The 17,785-nt window shown below is 44.1% G+C and overlaps 1 protein-coding gene across 1 annotated transcript in view; it reads right to left on the bottom strand.

The window, feature by feature from the left end:
* Positions 1–17,785, bottom strand: part of twf (twinfilin actin binding protein) — a 57,507-nt gene that overhangs the window by 19,205 nt on the left and 20,517 nt on the right. The window contains exons 5-8 of the mRNA XM_068393331.1: positions 13,259–13,330; positions 12,049–12,214; positions 769–915; positions 378–499 (exon numbers count right to left, since the gene is read on the bottom strand). Coding sequence (XP_068249432.1) covers positions 378–499; positions 769–915; positions 12,049–12,214; positions 13,259–13,330 — 507 coding nt within the window. The remainder of the gene's footprint in view (positions 1–377; positions 500–768; positions 916–12,048; positions 12,215–13,258; positions 13,331–17,785) is intronic.

Raw genomic sequence — 17,785 nt, 5'->3', positions numbered from 1 at the left:
GTAGCTTGTCTTGATTGAAGTACTCCGCTTACAGAAAATTTAAACCTCAACTTGTGTAATTTCTCTTTCATTCTCTTTAAAGTGAATTGAAAATATTGGCAAAATATATGAAAACTCCAGATTATATAAAAAAAACTAAATTTTCTTTAATAATGCAATTTAATATTTTTAAACTCTTAAGATGCCTCATGTAAGGGGGGAGGGGACTACAGCATGCATTGCGCAGCGTGATGAAAATATGCCTTCAAATGCCTGTGATTGTAGTGAATTCCTATACGATTTTGGAAACTGATCATTATCAAACTGCATCATCACATAAGCAAATAGAGTATCAATATAAAACATCAACATAAAGCCCTTGGATGATAAATTCTTACCTTTTTGGCAATTTCTATATTTATGGAATTTTCGAGGAGGTCTATAACAGGACTTTTACTGCTAGAATATAACATCCTCTCCTTGATGGGGCAGGTGTATCCAGGCATGGAGTAGATGAATACTGAAATAAAGATATTCTCAGAGCTCAAAGCAAATTAAATATAAAAAGCACTATTTTGATGATTGTTTCTTCAAAAGGGCATCATTAATATAGAAATAAATACAATAAGGTATTTTGAAAATAATAAATTATTGAGTATGGTGTTATATTTTCAAAACATTTAACGAACACATTTAACCAAAATAATAAAGTATTTCAGAGTACAGTACTACAGTATATGTATACTGTAGTGTTAATCTATCTTTACAGAAAGAACATTTTACACTTACAAACACTATGGAAAAAGTCTCCTTCATAATTATGGTCATATCGGTACAGATGATATCGAGCAGCAGAATCCGGAATACAGGAAGGAAGTTTGTCAATAGGAAGCGATGCAGCATCACTATCCAGTTGAATTTCTTCAGCTACCATATCTATCCAAGAATATTTAAAGTTTTTGCTAATTATAGAACCTTACTTTACTTTGTCTTAAAGTTTCTATAATATACTTGTATTAACATAGTAAAATATGGAAATTCATATTACATACAGTAAAGGGTAGTTCAGAGAATGTATTTAATACACTATTGCATACTACAGTAATTGGTTCTGATGTCCAAAAATGTAAATATAAAATGATAAAAGTAATAACCCTTCAGTATATAGAATATAAAAAGAATAGATTTCTAATAATAAAATGCACTATTTTTGTACACACCTGATGTTCATAAACCTTGCTCTTTCAAAGTTTGTTTCCATCTTAACATACCTTAAAACTAAAAATTTCCTGTTTTCTTTACTTTCAATAGGCTTACGCATCTATTACAGTACTGTACTGAAACAATCTGGCAATTAATGGAAATAACCTCACCTCTGGTACACCACCACTTCTTTGGCTTTTCAGGCTTAAAGTCGAAACCAAATTATTATACTCTTAAAATCACCAGTCAGTGAGAAGCAAGGATGGGAGGCATATCTACGAACATCAGGCAAGGATAAAAATAATAAATTTCATCATCAAAATTATTTATCTTTATCAAACTCCCCTGATGATCATAATGCCGATTCCCACACTGTGATGGAGGTAGGTCAGTGAAGGAAAAGAGATAGGAAATGTAAAGTCTTAAACTAATAAATGTATCTAACACACGAGACACACCTCCTGGCTTAGTAACACTAATATATAACCACCAAATAAAATCTGTTATAACTTGAGCCTCCTGCTTGTGAACAAAAAATATTATAATTACATTCCCCATAGCTACTACAGCACTCACAGCCAAGCAATCTTGATAAGTAAACCATCTTTCTCTTAGATAAATCTTTGTAAAAACAAACTCGGTACACCGCTGATCTACTGCTAAGACTCTTTTTAAAGAAAGATTCCTACGAAAATTGAGATGTAGCTGCACTTCTAATACCACAAACCCTAACCTTCAAGTGTTTCATGACTTGGATCTAAGTTTCTGTTAGCCCCACAGTAACAAAACTTTTAACAAGAAATGACATAACATTTCTGGAAGAAGGAAGATTCAAAATCCCAACCCCACAAAATAAATTAGGAACCTTTTTCCTAATATGTTAAGTCTTATCCAAATGACAAGATCTCTGAAAGGCAAACAAATCAATTCTCTGACATTTATCCATCTTTTCCAAAAAAGGAAATATTAGAAGTGTTCTTGATAGAAAGTCTTATTTTCTCCAAAAACCTACATTTTATGAAAGAGCTTTCGTATACAAGTGCGTTTAGTTGGTACTAAAGCTAACAGAAAGAGATTCCTAACTGTGAGAACTTTCACAGAAAGGTCTTTCAAATGAGAACCCTTTGAATATTGCAATAATACATCTAGGTTCTGAAAATTAGAGGTTTCTCAATAATAACAGACTTAAATACATCTCCAATAATACCCAAAGTATATAGTTACTACCCTAGTAGCTCAGGTATGGTATTCAGCAAGGATTTAAAGCTCTCAATAGGTGAAATGGACAGTTTCCTTTTATGAAAAATAAAATGCAAAAACTTAATGTTAACTAAAACTGAAACATTCCCTGATTTATACATCAAAATAAAAGTTCCATTGCCTTTGATACAAACTATTAGTAGATTGTCTCTTGGACCTAAAACAGACAATCAAGAGGACTTAAAAAACCCTTTGTCTCAGAAAATACAGTAGTTTCCTTTCGGTTAGATGTGTCGCATACAGGTTTGGGTGTACCGACCTCGAAACAAATTGTCCGGCAAGTTCCTTGGACATTCCAACAACAGAGCCTACAGATCAGCAAACCACTCTCTGGATGAGTAAAAGAGAGAGCCACTAGAGTCATCATGTTACGCAGTACACTGCAAACATTTTTCCATAGCTCGAATCATGGAGAAAGTAGGAAACCAGTAAAGATCCTGATTTACCCTATCCTGCAACAGGGAATCCACCTTCTATGGTAAAGGATCTGGAGCAGGTGACCATAACACTTTTATCTGTTGTTGGGCAATGACACAAACATGTCCAGGTTTGGTCTTTCCCACCAATTCGAAATTTATAGACCAGTGAAAGAAACTTGTTTGAAAGACTTTTTTTTTTTCCTTATCAATGATACGCTAAGACATTCAACTTCCCTGGAATAAAGAGAGGTAGAAGGATTCCCACACATTTGTAGGTAGAAGGTTGGCCAGGGCACCAGCCACCCATTGAGATACTACCGCTAGAGTGTTATTGGGTCCTTTGATTGACCAGACAGTGCTACATTGGATCCCTCTCTCTGGTTACGGCTGATTTTGTCTTTGCCTATACGTACAACGAATAGTATGGCCTACTCTTTATACATTCTCTTCTATCCTCATACACCTGACAACACTGAGATTACCAATCAATCTTCTTCACTCAAGGGGTTAACTTCTGCAATGTAATATTCCGTGGTTACTTTCCTCTGGGTAAGGGCAGAAGAGAGACTTTAGCTATGTTAAGCAGCTCTTCTAGGAGGACACACCAAAATCAAACCATTGTTCTCCAGTCTTCGGTAGTTCCATAGCCTCTGTGCCATGGCCTTCCACTGTCTTGGGTTAGAGTTCTCTTGCTTGAGGGTACACTAGGGCACGCTGTTCTATTTTATTTCTCTTCCTCTTGTTTTTTTTTCAAGTTTTTATAGTTTATATATGAAAGATCTAGTGTGATGTTACTGTTCTTAAAATATTCTATTTTGATTGTTTATTTATTTCCTTTTTTCCTATCCTCACTGGGCTCTTCTTCCCTGTTGAAGCCCTTGGGATTATAGCATCTTGCTTTTCCAACTAGGGTTATAGCTTGGTTACTAATATTAATAATAATTTGTCCAAGGAAATATCCACTATCTGAGATAGTGATTCAGTTTAACATTATCATTAACATAAGCCAATGTTGCCGAATGTTCTGTAAATACTGCCTCACACTTTCCTATTATCATTGACTTGTAAGCCTTAAGTACCTTGAACATGATAAAAATACCATGCAATGAAGAACTGATTGTGCTTGAGCACTTCCCTGAGATATGGAGATATTCTAGAGTTGGGCCACATCCTTCGTGTGAAGCATTGGTGAAGCGAGCTTCTGGAACCCTTACTTCTAGGAACACTCCCGGGGATAACGGACGAGATCATCCCACCAATTCAGTAGCTGAAGTTGGTTCTGCATCACTAGAATACAAATCGTTTATAGACCCTGTTCCAATTCTGAATGAGATGAAATTGGAAAACTCCTCTTTAAGCAACCCAGCAGAATGAACTTATCTAAAGAAGCCAGACTAATCAACATCTGAACTGGCAGAGACTTGATCCATACGAGCTAATCCAATATAAGAAGACAGAACAACTCAAAAAGGAACTATTGTTATTAACACTCCCAAACTAGAATCCTCAACAGTCGAAAAGAACTCCCCAAAGTAATCTTAGTAGCCACACCTGTTGAAACCAAATTCTCTCTAACAAAGCCTTCAAAAACAGCCAGTCGTCCTGGTATTAAAGAACCTAAATTCCCAGAAATTTCCTCTACCTGAAGATGGGAGTCAGTATCCTGCTGAAGCATTCCTGAGATTAAAATAAAAGTACTTGAATTGGAAAACCTTAGAACAGCTAACAAACTGAATTATATTCTTTCTCTTTGATGAATATGAATGTGAAAGTGCACATATGTCAAGTCCATAAAAAACATGCATTCATTTTTCCTACCTGCTCCAGGACAGTTGATTGTGTTTCTACAGACAACTTGATAAGAGCTGTAAATCTATCTAAACTCAAAAATATCTAGAACTGGTCTATAATCTTACACCCCTTTGGGGACTAAAAAATCACAAATCTTAAGTAATTTGTATTTTTCCTAATAGTACTTACCTCGAACTTCTTTCTTAGGAGTATCTGGGATCTCCTCCCAACCGACCAGAGTTTTGTGTAGTTTACCCTAGTCCCGTTTTCTATGAGGGGTAACCTCAGGTGGAGTGATACACGCCCTGAGGCTAACCCTAGGTCAGAGAGCATGCTTGCTCAGGTCTCGATCTCCAGTAAGTTCTTGATAGCTTAGGTATCTATGAAGTCCAGCAAGGCACTCGGGGTAGGATGGGCGGGCCATTACCCGAAAGTAGTTCGAGGTAAGTACTGTTAGGAAAAATACAAATTACTTAAAATTTGTGATTTGTTCCAACACGGAGTACTTACCTCGAACTACTTTCTTAGGAGACTTATACCTTAGGAGGTGGGAGTGTCCTTCAGGACCTAGAGACCGTGACGAGAATAGAAGAGGAACCTAGGTAGGAGACTAGGTTCAGCTGACCTCAAAGAAAATACGAGAAAATAGGGAAAACTACGCAAAAAATCATCTTAGTATCTAAGTAACTCACTTCTGAAAGAATCCTAGGAGACATGTCTTTCCAATGATAGTGTATCCCATGGCAGTTTCAGGGGGCTACCCGAGTCATTTCCGGTAAGGGAATAGGGGAAGGAAGAACAAGGGGGCTCAGGAAGGAACCTGTGTCTCTTGGACTTACTACCCGCCGTTACCACTGGGGCTACACCTTTAAACCGTTTGGAGAGCGGAAATGACGGGACCAAACGAGAACCCGCCCAGGGACTTTCTCGAGAGGTCCTTCAAGTAGTGAGCCGTAAAGGTCGACTGGCTAGACCAAGTACCTGCCCTCAGGATTTGGCCCACTGCCATGTTTTTCTCAAATGCCAATGAGGTAATTAGACCCCTAATGTCGTGGGGTCTGGTCTTTCCTGGAAAGGGGACCCCTGCACTACTGTAGGGCCTGACGATCACTTGCCTTAGCCAGAAAGAGAAAGTGTTCTTGGAGACTGGCTTCTTCACAGTCCCGAGGAAAATGAACAGACTCTTGATCTCGGGATGAAGTCTAGCTGTCCTCTCTAAATACTGCCATACTGCCCTGACAGGGCACAGCAGCAAGTCCCTCGGGTTTTCCGAGCGAGAGATAGCTGGCACTGAGAACCCTTCAACTTTGGGGTCCCAAACAGCTGGATTCTGAGTCTTGGCTACGAAGGAGGGTAAGAATCTGAAGGTAGTTTCTCGCCAGCCCTTCGAGTGTGAGATCTCGTACGACAGGCCAAGAATCTCACTTACTCTTTGCTGATGCCAGAGCTAAACATAAGACTGCCTTGAGGGTGAGCTCCTTGTCTAGAATGTCTTTTAGAGGCTCGAAGGGAGGTTCCAAAAGCATCTTCTAAGTACCCTAGCCACATCCCCCTGGGGCACTCTAGCGGCTTGGGGGAGAAAACAACTGCTCGAAGCTCTTGAAGAGCGTCGAGATCTATCTGGAGGCACCCAGGTCTATGTCTTTCAGGAGGAAGACTTGGGATGGACATGCCCACTTCGTCCCTGAGATAGACTGGAAGTCTGCTATCTCGTGAATGGAGGCCCCTAACGGCCTGATGTTCTTCGAGGAGCACCCCTTAGAAAAGGTAGCCCACTATGCCTGGTACACCTCGACTGACGAACGCCTCAGGTACCCTGACATCCTTGATGACGTCCTCGACGGAAATCCTTCCTTTTTCAGGAAACGCTTGATAACCTCCACGCGTGAAGGAGGAGGGACCAAGGGTTTTCGTGGAACCTCTGGAAGTGAGGCTGCCAGAGAAGGTCTGGTCTGTCTGGAAGTGGCCCAGGTGGAAGGCGTGCCAGTTCCTTTAGATCCGCGAACCACTCTCTCTCTGGCCACCAGGGCGTTACCAAAGTCACCCACAGGTTGGCCGTCCGGTCTCATTGGAAGACGTCCTCGAACGCTGCTGCTGGATCTGGCACAGGAAAACAAAACACGGGGAGATGTGCGTTTAGTCTCGTGGCGAAGAGGTCTATCACCGGCGAACCCCACTTCAGGGAGAGGGTTTTGACCACTTCTGGGTGTAGGGACCACTCGGGCCATACCACTTGACCCATCCTGTTGAGGCCATCGGCCAGGACGTTCCTCTTCCCCGGAAAGAACCTGGCTGAAAAATTGATTTGTTCCACTTCAGTCCATTCTAGGAACTCCATCATGAGACTGCACCGTTCCTTCAACTACAGACCTCCTTGATCTTTCACGTAGGCCACCACCGTGACGTTGTCGCACCCCGGAGCCACGGTGCTTCCCCGGGGTAGATGGACGAACTCTAAGCACGCCCTTTGTACGGTCCTCATCTCTAGCACGTATATGAGCAGGTTCGTCTCCTCGACTTCCCATTTACCTTTTGCCGTTTTGTCGAGAAGATGGGCACCCCAGCTCTCCTTGGATACGTCCGTGAACAGGAGCATCTCCGGAGGGTCGGTAGCAAAGGGCATTCCCTTGAGGGTGTTCGTTCCGATAGCCACCACTCCAGGACTTCCTTCGTCTCCGGGGACACCAGGACTATCTTGTGCGGGGAGTCCAATCAGTCTTTGACAGTCCTTGGCTCTCCTGGGCTGGCCCTACAGGAAGGGCCAGAGTATCTGTTTCAGGGTGTCCAGTCTCTCCGTGGAGGGGAAGGCCCTCGACATCCGCGAGTCTAGGACCAACCCTAGGTAGGACATCCTGGTGGAGGAAATCAGCCGGGACTTCTCCAGGTTGATGATGATACTCAAGACGTTGCAGAACTGCAGGAGCTTCTCGCCTTGCTCCCTCAGTACTTCCTCTGAGACGGAAAGCAACAACCAGTCATCTAGGTACCGAATCTGGCGGACGTCCTGTTCGTACGCCCAGTCTGAAACTGATGCGAAGACCTTCGTGAAGACCTGAGGGCTGTCGACAGTCCGAAGCATAGGGTTTTGAACTGCAACGTTTTGGTACTCCATTTTACCCTTAGGAACCTCCTGTTGGAGGGATGAATAGGGACCTGGAAGTAGACATCTTTGAGGCCTATGGACCTTATGAAGTCCTCCTCCTTCAAGGTCGCTAGGACCGACTTCGGAGTGTCCATCTTGAAGTCGGTGTTGCACACGAATTTGTTGAGGGCTCAAAGGTCTATGACCGGTCTCCAGAACCCTGTCGCCTTCTCCACCAGGAAGAGCCTGTTGTAGAACCCTGGACTCGGTTTCTCAACTGGTTCTACTGCCCCCTTTTGCCAGCATTGCCGAGCCTTCTTCCTGCAATACTGCTACTCTCAAGGGGTCCTTGAGTGCTAACCACTTCGCCTGTTGATGTGGGACCCGAGGTGGGGATCCGCTAGGAAGGGCAGCCTGTACCCCTCCTTTAGTACTGCTACGGTCAACGGATCCGCTCCGTGGTCCCGCCATGCTTGCCAAAATCGTTTGAGGCATCCCCCCACCCGAGGCGCTGGCAGGAGTAGGGGGCCTCCCCTCCTAACTCCTTCGAGAGCCGCGGCCTGAACACCCTCTCCTGGAGCCCGAGTAGGAGGGTCTGAAGACTAACTGAGGAGTCGAAGCTCCCCTACAGGGGGCAAGGCAAGGGAAAGATTACGGGTGCCAACTACTACATCCGACGGGCGGACGGAGCCGAAGAGGCACTGGGGAAAGGTGCGGGGGTCTCTCTCCAGCGGCCACTGAGGCAGGCACTGGAGAGGCAATAGCCCCGTTCGACCCGCTAAGGGGAAAACCACTTTGCCTTCGTCACGGATGGAGCTGTCAGGAACGGGGGTAGCCGTCATGGGTCTACCCCCTCCCGGGGAAATCCGTGGGGTTTAAGTACCCTGCCATGTCAGTGGCCTCCTCCAATGCTTGGATGGGGCTGGCCGGGACGATGGCACGGCTGGCTCCATCACGGATGGAGCCGCCGGAACGGAGGTAGCAGTCATGAGCGTGTCAGCAGCCACTTCCAATGCTTGGATGGGGCTGGCCGGGACGATGGAGCGGCTATCTCCATCACGGATGGAGCCACTGGGACGGAGGTAGCCGTCATGGGTCTACCCCTCCCGGGGAATCCGTGGGGTGTGAGTACCCTGGTATACCAGCGGTTGACCACGAAGCCTGAATGGAGCTGACGTGGTACCGGGAATGGATGCCATGCTGCCGGGTCGAGCCAGCGGCTGCCTCCGCTGGAAGGATGGAGCTCCTGCGGAGATCCATTGAGCCGCGGGCTTCCCCGTGCTGGCTGGTTGGTTCCTTTGTTCAGGGCGGGCCATCGAAGAACCGGAGGCCGGGACAAGCCTGCAAGTCCGAAGGGGCAACTCTCTCCGCTGGGCGGGAGAAGTCGGAACCTTCGCGGGCTTATGCCTGTCGACCGAGACCTGGTGCGATGACTTACGTCGATGATCGGGTCTGCTGGAGGAGACGTACCGCGAGGATGGCGAAGGAGCCCTAGGGAGCCAGCCAGTGAGGGCCTCTGCTGCAAGGGGGTATCTACCAACCTGCTGAGGCACGAGAGCCAGTCCTCATCCGTCGCAGGCTTCGGTTCGTCCAGCCTGTGGAGTCGTCTGATGAGGGCTAGTACTTTTCTGTACGCGGGGGCCTCGTCCGCTGAGCCTTCCGTCGGATGCCCTTCTGCCTGAGAAGGAGCACCTACAACGGGGTATCCCGCTTGGGGTGAAGGCATCCTTTGTCGTGCTACGACTTCGGCGGTTCTGGATGGAGGACGGGCATCGCCGCTGGGACGGAGGCCTCCGTCCTGGACTTGTCTCTCCCCATGGAGGACCAAGCTGCTGCGGGCTTCCTCGTTCTGGCCGGCCTGTCGAAGTCTTGGAGGCTGGGACACGGCTGCCAGACCGAAGGGGCGACTCTCCGCTGGGCGGAAGGAGTCGGAACCTTCGCGGACTTATGCCGGTCTGCCAGAGCCTGCTGTAGGGTCGCAGGGGTTCACGTCGAAGGACGGGCACCACCGTCGGGACGGGGGCCTCCGTCCTGGGTCCAACAACTCTTCCAGAGATTCTCGTATCTGCGGGCCTGCCCGTCGAGGAAAGCCAAGGGCTGCGCTCGTGACGAGCTAGGTGGCCTCTGGAGGTCAGGACTCGGCTGCCAGACCGAAGGGGCGACTCTCTTCGCTGGGCGGATGGAGCCGGAACCTTCGCGGACTTACGCCTGTCGACTGGAACCTGCCATGATGAGTCCCTCCGTCGGGTGCCGCTGGTGCCGGAGGAGTATCTATCCGGGGAGCTCGTCCTCGGACGCCAACTTGAAGGGCCCGGAGCCGCAGCTAGCTCCAGCGGCCTGTCGAGGTGAACCACCACCCACTCACTGCTCTTGGGGGATCTTGAGCGCCAACTCTCGTGGCGCAACCTCGAGGGGGAGCGAGAATGCAACAACTTCTTGCGGGACTTCTCCCTTCGTCTCCTGAGCTTCCTCAGCGCCTCGTCTTGGGGGGGAACCCACGCAATGGGGTCCGACGGCGGAGAAGGCTCCTTCTCGGCGACGCCCTCAGCTGCAGAAGTGACTGAAAAACACGCCAAAGAGGCTGGAGAAGAATTAGGGACATTTTACCCCCACATGGGGTCATCAGAGGAGACGTGGCCTGCTTGCACACTCCCGCCCCTCCCTCAGGCCCCTCACTCGTCTGGAACGACGCCACAACCCCACTATCCTGAAGATCAGACTCTTGGGGAAGGGCCGCGGGCCTCTTCCCTGCAACGGACTTACCTCGTCCTACTCTGGGTAGGGGAGGGTGGTAGGGAAGCTCTGTCAGACGAGACGCCTGGCAAAGCAAGGGAGGTAGGGACGCTAGGCTTCTTAGGCGACCTCTTCGTTGCCTACTTCTTCTGGGTGCTATACCGCACCCACTCAGACTACTGGGGAAGAGCAATGGGCCTCTTCCCCACAACTGACTTACCTCGTCCCCTACTCTGGGTAGGGGAAGGTGGCTGAGAAACTCTCTTCGACGAGGCATCGGGAGAAGTAAGCGGCGAGGAGAGGCTTGTCTTCCTATGTGACCTCTTGGGCGCCTTCTTCTTGGTGCCGAAGCACACCCACTGCACCTCGTTCCAGGACTCGCACTCCGGACACGTGGCTGTAGGAGAACATAAGCTGCCCCTACAGACGAACACAGAGGATAAGGGTAGGAAAGGGTATAGAATGAACACAATGGGTCCACGTGGGGACCGCGTAAGACACAAAAGGGGGTCGGGGACACAAAGGGTCGCACTGGGTAAGGAGAGAGCGTCGAGATGTAATCACGACGCGACCAGAGAACTTACTGGAGATCGAGACCTAAGCAAGCATGCTCTCTGACCTGGGGTTAGCCTCAGGACGTGTATCACTCCACCTGAGGTTACCCCTCATAGAAAACGGGACTAGGGTAAACTACACAAAACTCTGGTCGGTTGTGAGGAGATCCCAGATACTTCTAAGAAAGTAGTTCGAGGTAAGTACTCCGTGTTGGAACAAACACCTATTGTAAAACCCTGGAGATGGATCCAAGACATTTTATATCATATTATTCCTCAATCATCAGAACCAACTAATGCAGAAGGGGTAAACATTGATACAATGCGAGGCAGACAAAAAAAAAAAAATAAATAAATAAAAAATAAAATATATAAAAAAAAAACGGGAAGACAAAGGGGTTGCGTCATACAAAAAGACTGTTACCTAGTCTGAAATTTGGCTTTTGCAAATGTCTTGGAGCATGTGATGCACTCCTCACAATTTCCAATGCTGTACATAAATCTCTTGCTTGTGGTAAGGAAGTTTGTATGATTGGCCTTGATTATAGTGCTACCTATAACCATGTTAATCATATGGCACTTAGAAGTAGGTGGGTCTTTTCATAGCATCCTTATTAATTTTTTAAGTAATATATTGCAAATCGTTGTGGTTGATGAGCACCATATTGAGCATAGGAATGTGATACCTGTTGTTCCTCAGGGTAGTGTTCTTGGCCCATTATTTTCATTATATATACAAATTATGTGGTTTGGCCCAGAAAACAAGCTCATTGCATATGCACATGATGCTACTCTTTACTGGTATTGCTGAATCCCTTTTATATAGATCTAACTAAAATTATGGAGCATGAAGTTGAACCCTAACAAAACTCAAAGCATGATTGTAAGTAGGTCATGGACAATGGCTACAGTATGCCTTACTAGGTGCACTGATGGCAATACAACCTTTAATATGATATTAAAAACTAAAATTAACATCAACACTGCAAAAGTATGGTATAAACCATGAAAAGTTGTAACTACATACCAATTTTCATTTGCACATACTGCAGTTCACCACTTGCAAAGCGTTTGATGGAATTTAAAGCGTCTTGCATTATAGGGAAAGCAACACCAGCAAGAGTCTGATGTTTGGTATCTACACTAATATCAACACCAACTTCCAATTTCTTGATTTCTTTCATCTCTTCTTCCTGTTAAAAAAAATCAAAACATTATTATGAGGTTTTTACTACAGTACACAATTGTGTGAATAGTTATCAAATATAAAATATTTCAGTAATACTATAGTATTACATTTCAACAATCAATTCAATTTTTTTTAGATCAAGTTAATAAAGAAAAAAAAAATATTTTACATACAAGAAAATATGAGGTTCTTTATATCAGTAGTCTAAAATTACTAAATTAATGCTTGTAACAATATACAGAAATAAAATCAACTATCTTTAATACTGTTCATATCTACTAAATATAACTCTTTATACCTTACTGCTAAGCAAAGCACATGTATGTTTGTGAAAATCCTATTGAACTTTAGGCTGACCGACTGATTACTTGGACAATTCAATCCCCTCTCTCAAGTCATGGAAAAAATGGATGAGCTAAAGTTTTCAAGGCTAAAATATACTCTATTAGAAAGAGATTAAACAGTGAAGGTTTTGATCAATTTCATTACAGGATTTGTGCATGCTCATGTGTAGCTTACTGTAATCAGGATAGCTTCAAATTATGTTTTACAGTTAATGTACTTGTTCTTCATTTTCTATATACTGTACACTATATACTGAACATGCTCATGAGGGGGCAGCCATCAAGAAATTTCAGTAACTAAGTTACATAGCATCTCCAATTATTCAACTTGATAACAATGCAGTACATGTACAGTTATTATGTCTCTTTTCTAATGGTAAGTGCAATGGCCTTACAGTGTTCAATCTACTTTCATATGTTACAGTAGATATATCCCTCGACAAAGATTGCCATTTATCCGTTGTAATAGGTTCTAAAAATGCAACATGAGGGCTAATTCAGTCAGAAACAGCACATCAAGCAAGATTAATCTTAACTGAATAGCATCAACAGTTTTACAAAATTGCTACAAAATTCACATATCTTTTTCAAATCCCAGACTGCTGAGATAGAGATTGGGAAGTATGTTTCAAATTGAGGTAAGCAAGTAATAAGATTGAGTCAAAGCTTGGCAAGAGTTAGAAAGAAACAGCTGGCAAACTTACCCTCATTGTTAATGGAACTGGAGCTGAAGCTGATTTACGATGCCGATGAAGGCCCTCTAAATTGAGATCATCCTGTTTCAAAGAGCAAGAATCAATATTTCAAAACACACTAACAAATTACTACAAATTTAATACAATTTGTATTTTTCACTTTCCCTTTGCCTACACATACACAGAATAGTCTGGCCTATTCTTTACAGAATCTCCTCTGTTCTCATACACCTGACAACACTGAGATTACCAAACAATACTTCTTCACCCAAGGGGTTAACTATTGCACTGTAATTGTTCAGTGGCTACTTTCCTCTTGGTAAGAGTAGAAGAGACTTTTTAGCTATGATAAGCAGCTCTTCTAGGAGAAGGAAACTCCAAAATCAAACCACTGTTCTCTAGTCTTGGATAGTACAACCACCTCTGTACCATGGTCTTCCACTGTCTTGGGTTAGAGTTCTCTTACTTGAGGGTACACTTGGGCACACTATTCTATCTAATTCATCTTCCTCTTGTTTTGTTAGTTTTTATAATTCATATAGGAAATATTTACTTTAATGTTATTATTGTTCTTAAAATATTATATTTTTCCTTGTTTCCTTTCCTTACTCAGCTATTTTCCCTGCTGAGGACCCTGGGCTTATAGCACCCTACTTTTCCAACTAGGGTTGTAGCTTAGCAATTATTATTAATAATAATAATAATAATAATAATAATAATAATAATAATAATAATAATACGAACCATTGATCTTTAACCCCTTCTTTACCTAGAAGCTTGGCAAAGTGTGAATGTCGTGTTCACAACCAGACAGGACTCATTGGTAATGAGAGACAAGTCTGCAGGTCTCTAAGGATGTTTGATGCGAGTTGACATATGTCTGTACGAATACTGTACTGTATATACACACACCAGTATCTTATCAGCAAAAATGAATCAACAAGGAAATTGCTCCAACTGGGGATTCTCTATCCCCAGTTGGAGCAATTTAGCCAATCGTATCCAAATAAGATATGTATTTGTACAAATGACAACACAAAGATAACCAAAGAATTCTTGCTCCCTCAAGTTGTTAATTACTGCACTGTAATTATTTAGTGGCTACTTTACACTAGGTAAGGGTAAAAGAGACTAAATATGGTAAGCAGCTTTTCTGAGAGAAGGTCACTCCAAAATCAAACCACTATTCTCTAGTCTTGGGTAATGCCGTAGCCTCTGTACCATGGTCTTCCCCAGTCTTAGGATAGAGTTCTCTTGCTTGATGGTAAATTCACATACACTATTCTACGTGTTTCCTTATTTCCTTTCCAGCTTGGTTTCCTTTCAACATAGCTGTTTAAATACTTAATCATCGATTTTCTCTATCTTTCCCCTGATATTTAAAACCAATTCCTTCCAGTGAGCTCAGTAATTTTATAATCCAATCTACATATATTTTCAATAGCATTATTTTAATTTTCTGCAATTCCAGGTTCATCTTGTATTCTATGCTATCACCTATTATCCTATCCTTTACCATTATCTTGTAAGCCTTTCTAATGGTTGGTACCAATTACTGTCATATCTATCACTCCTTTCCCATTATTCATCCCCTCAACAAAGAAAAACCTTTATAATCTTGCATTATTTTTCTGCCTAAGAAGACCACAACTCTCAGCTAATACATTTGCTTCATAATCTTACAAGCACACTCCAATCATGAATCATTTGTTTTATAAATACAGTGATACACTATATAAAAAATATTAATTTTGAATATAAAGTACAATCCTTACAGTATATTTCTGCATAATAGACGACCCTTAAAAATTGGGGGCCATCTTATACTACCTTGAATTCTTTGTGATGTTTACCAGTAGGCTAGCCTTGGCCTATGTGGACAGGACTTTGTGAACAGTTCACCAGAAATAAAATGTTATTTTTATTAATAAAATAAATTTTTGAATATACTTACCCGGTGATCATATAAGCTGTCAGCTCTGCTGCCCGACAGAAAAACCTAAGGACAAAATACGCCAGCGATCGCTATACAGGTGGGGGTGTACATCAACAGCGCCATCTGTCGAGCAGGTACTCAAGTACTCCATGACAACACAGAACCAATTTTCTCCTCGGCCCACTGGGTCTCTATTGGGGAGGAAGGGAGGGTCCTTTAATATATGATCACCGGGTAAGTATATTCAAAAATTTATTTTATTAATAAAAATAAAATTTTTCAATATTAAACTTAGCCGGTGATCATATAAGCTGATTCACACCCAGGGGGGTGGGTAGAGACCAGCATTACATGTTGACATTATTAAGAGCTAAGTATTTTGTATTTCATTTTAGCAGTTATTCAAAATAACAAACATAAAATAAATAAGTACCTGGTAAGGAAGTCGACTTGAACAATTAGTACTCTGCCTTTTTAAGTACGTCTTCCTTACTGAGCCTCGCGATCCTCATAGGATGCTGAGCGACTCCTAGGAGCTGAAGTATGAAGGGTTGCAACCCATACTAAAGGACCTCATCAAAACCTCTAATCTAGGCGCTTCTCAAGAAAAGAATTTGACCACCCGCCAAATCAACCAGGATGCGAAAGGCTTCTTAGCCTTCCGGACAACCCAAAAACAACAATAAAAAACATTTCAAGAGAAAGATTAAAAAGGTTATGGAATTAGGGGAATGTAGTGGTTGAGCCCTCACCCACTACTGCACTCGCTGCTACGAATGGTCCCAGGGTGTAGCAGTTCTCGTAAAGAGACTGGACATTTTTAAGATAAAAAGACGCGAACACTGACTTGCTTCTCCAATAGGTTGCGTCCATTATACTCTGCAGAGATCTGTTTTGTTTGAAGGCCACTGAAGTTGCGACAGCTCTAACCTCATGAGTCCTTACCTTCAGCAAAGCATGGTCTTCCTCATTCAGATGGGAATGAGCTTCTCGTATCAACAGTCTAATATAATAGGAAACTGCATTCTTCGACATGGGTAAAGGTTTCTTAATAGCACACCATAAAGCTTCTGACTGTCCTCGTAAAGGTTTAGTTCGTTTTGAATAGAACTTGAGAGCTCTAACAGGGCACAAGACTCTTTCTAGTTCATTTCCAACCAAATTAGAAAGGCTTGGAATATCGAACGATTTCGGCCAAGGACGAGAAGGTAGTTCATTTTTGGCTAGAAAACCAAGCTGCAAAGAACATGTAGCCGTTTCAGATGAAAATCCGATGTTCCTGCTGAAGGCGTGTATCTCACTGACTCTTTTAGCTGTAGCTAAGCAGACGAGGAAAAGAGTCTTCAAAGTGAGATCTTTAAAAGAGGCTGATTGTAGTGGCTCGAACCTTTCTGACATAAGGAATCTTAGTACCACGTCTAAATTCCAACCTGGTGTGGCCAAACGACGCTCCTTCGAGGTCTCAAAAGACTTAAGGAGGTCCTGTAGATCTTTGTTGTTGGAAAGATCTAAGCCTCTGTGACGGAAGACTGCTGCCAACATGCTTCTGTAACCCTTGATCGTGGGAGCTGAAAGAGATCTTTCCTTCCTTAGGTATAAAAGGAAGTCAGCTATCTGAGTTACAGAGGTACTGGTTGAGGATACTGATACCGACTTGCACCAGCTTCGGAAGACTTCCCACTTCGACTGGTAGACTTTAAGAGTGGATGTCCTCCTTGCTCTAGCAATCGCTCTGGCTGCCTCCTTCGAAAAGCCTCTAGCTCTCGAGAGTCTTTCGATAGTCTGAAGGCAGTCAGACGAAGAGCGTGGAGGCTTGGGTGTACCTTCTTTACGTGTGGCTGACGCAGAAGGTCCACTCTTAGAGGAAGTGTTCTGGGAACGTCCACTAGCCATTGCAGTACCTCGGTGAACCATTCTCTCGCGGGCCAGAGGGGAGCAACCAACGTCAACCTTGTCCCTTCGTGAGAGGCGAACTTCTGCAGTAATCTGTTGACAATCTTGAACGGGGGGAATGCATAAAGGTCTAGATGGGACCAATCCAGAAGAAAGGCATCTATATGAACTACTGCTGGGTCCGGGATCGGCGAGCAATAACTTGGGAGCCTCTTGGTCATCGAGGTTGCAAATAGATCTATGGTAGGTTGGCCCCACAAGGCCCATAGTCTCTTGCATACATTCATGTGAAGGGTCCATTCTGTTGGGATGATTTGACCCTTCCGGCTGAGGCGGTCTGCCATGACATTCATGTTGCCTTGAATGAACCTCGTTACTAGAGACAGGTTTAGATCTCTTGACCAGGTGAGGAGGTCCCTTGCGATCTCGTATAACGTCATCGAATGAGTCCCTCCTTGCTTGGAGATGTACGCCAAGGCTGTGGTGTTGTCGGAGTTCACCTCCACCACCTTGCCTAGAAGGAGGGACTTGAAGCTTCTCAAGGCCAGATGAACTGCCAGTAGCTCCTTGCAGTTGATATGTAACGTTCTTTGATCCGCGTTCCACGTGCCCGAGCATTCCCGACCGTCTAATGTCGCACCCCAGCCCGTGTCCGATGCGTCCGAGAAGAGAACGTGGTTGGGGGTCTGAACAGCCAGCGGCAGACC

Source organism: Palaemon carinicauda, chromosome 19, assembly GCF_036898095.1.
Source record: "Palaemon carinicauda isolate YSFRI2023 chromosome 19, ASM3689809v2, whole genome shotgun sequence".
NCBI lineage: Eukaryota > Metazoa > Arthropoda > Malacostraca > Decapoda > Palaemonidae > Palaemon > Palaemon carinicauda.
Note: the sequence above shows the minus strand (reverse complement) of the source record. Positions and strands in the feature narration are given on the sequence as shown.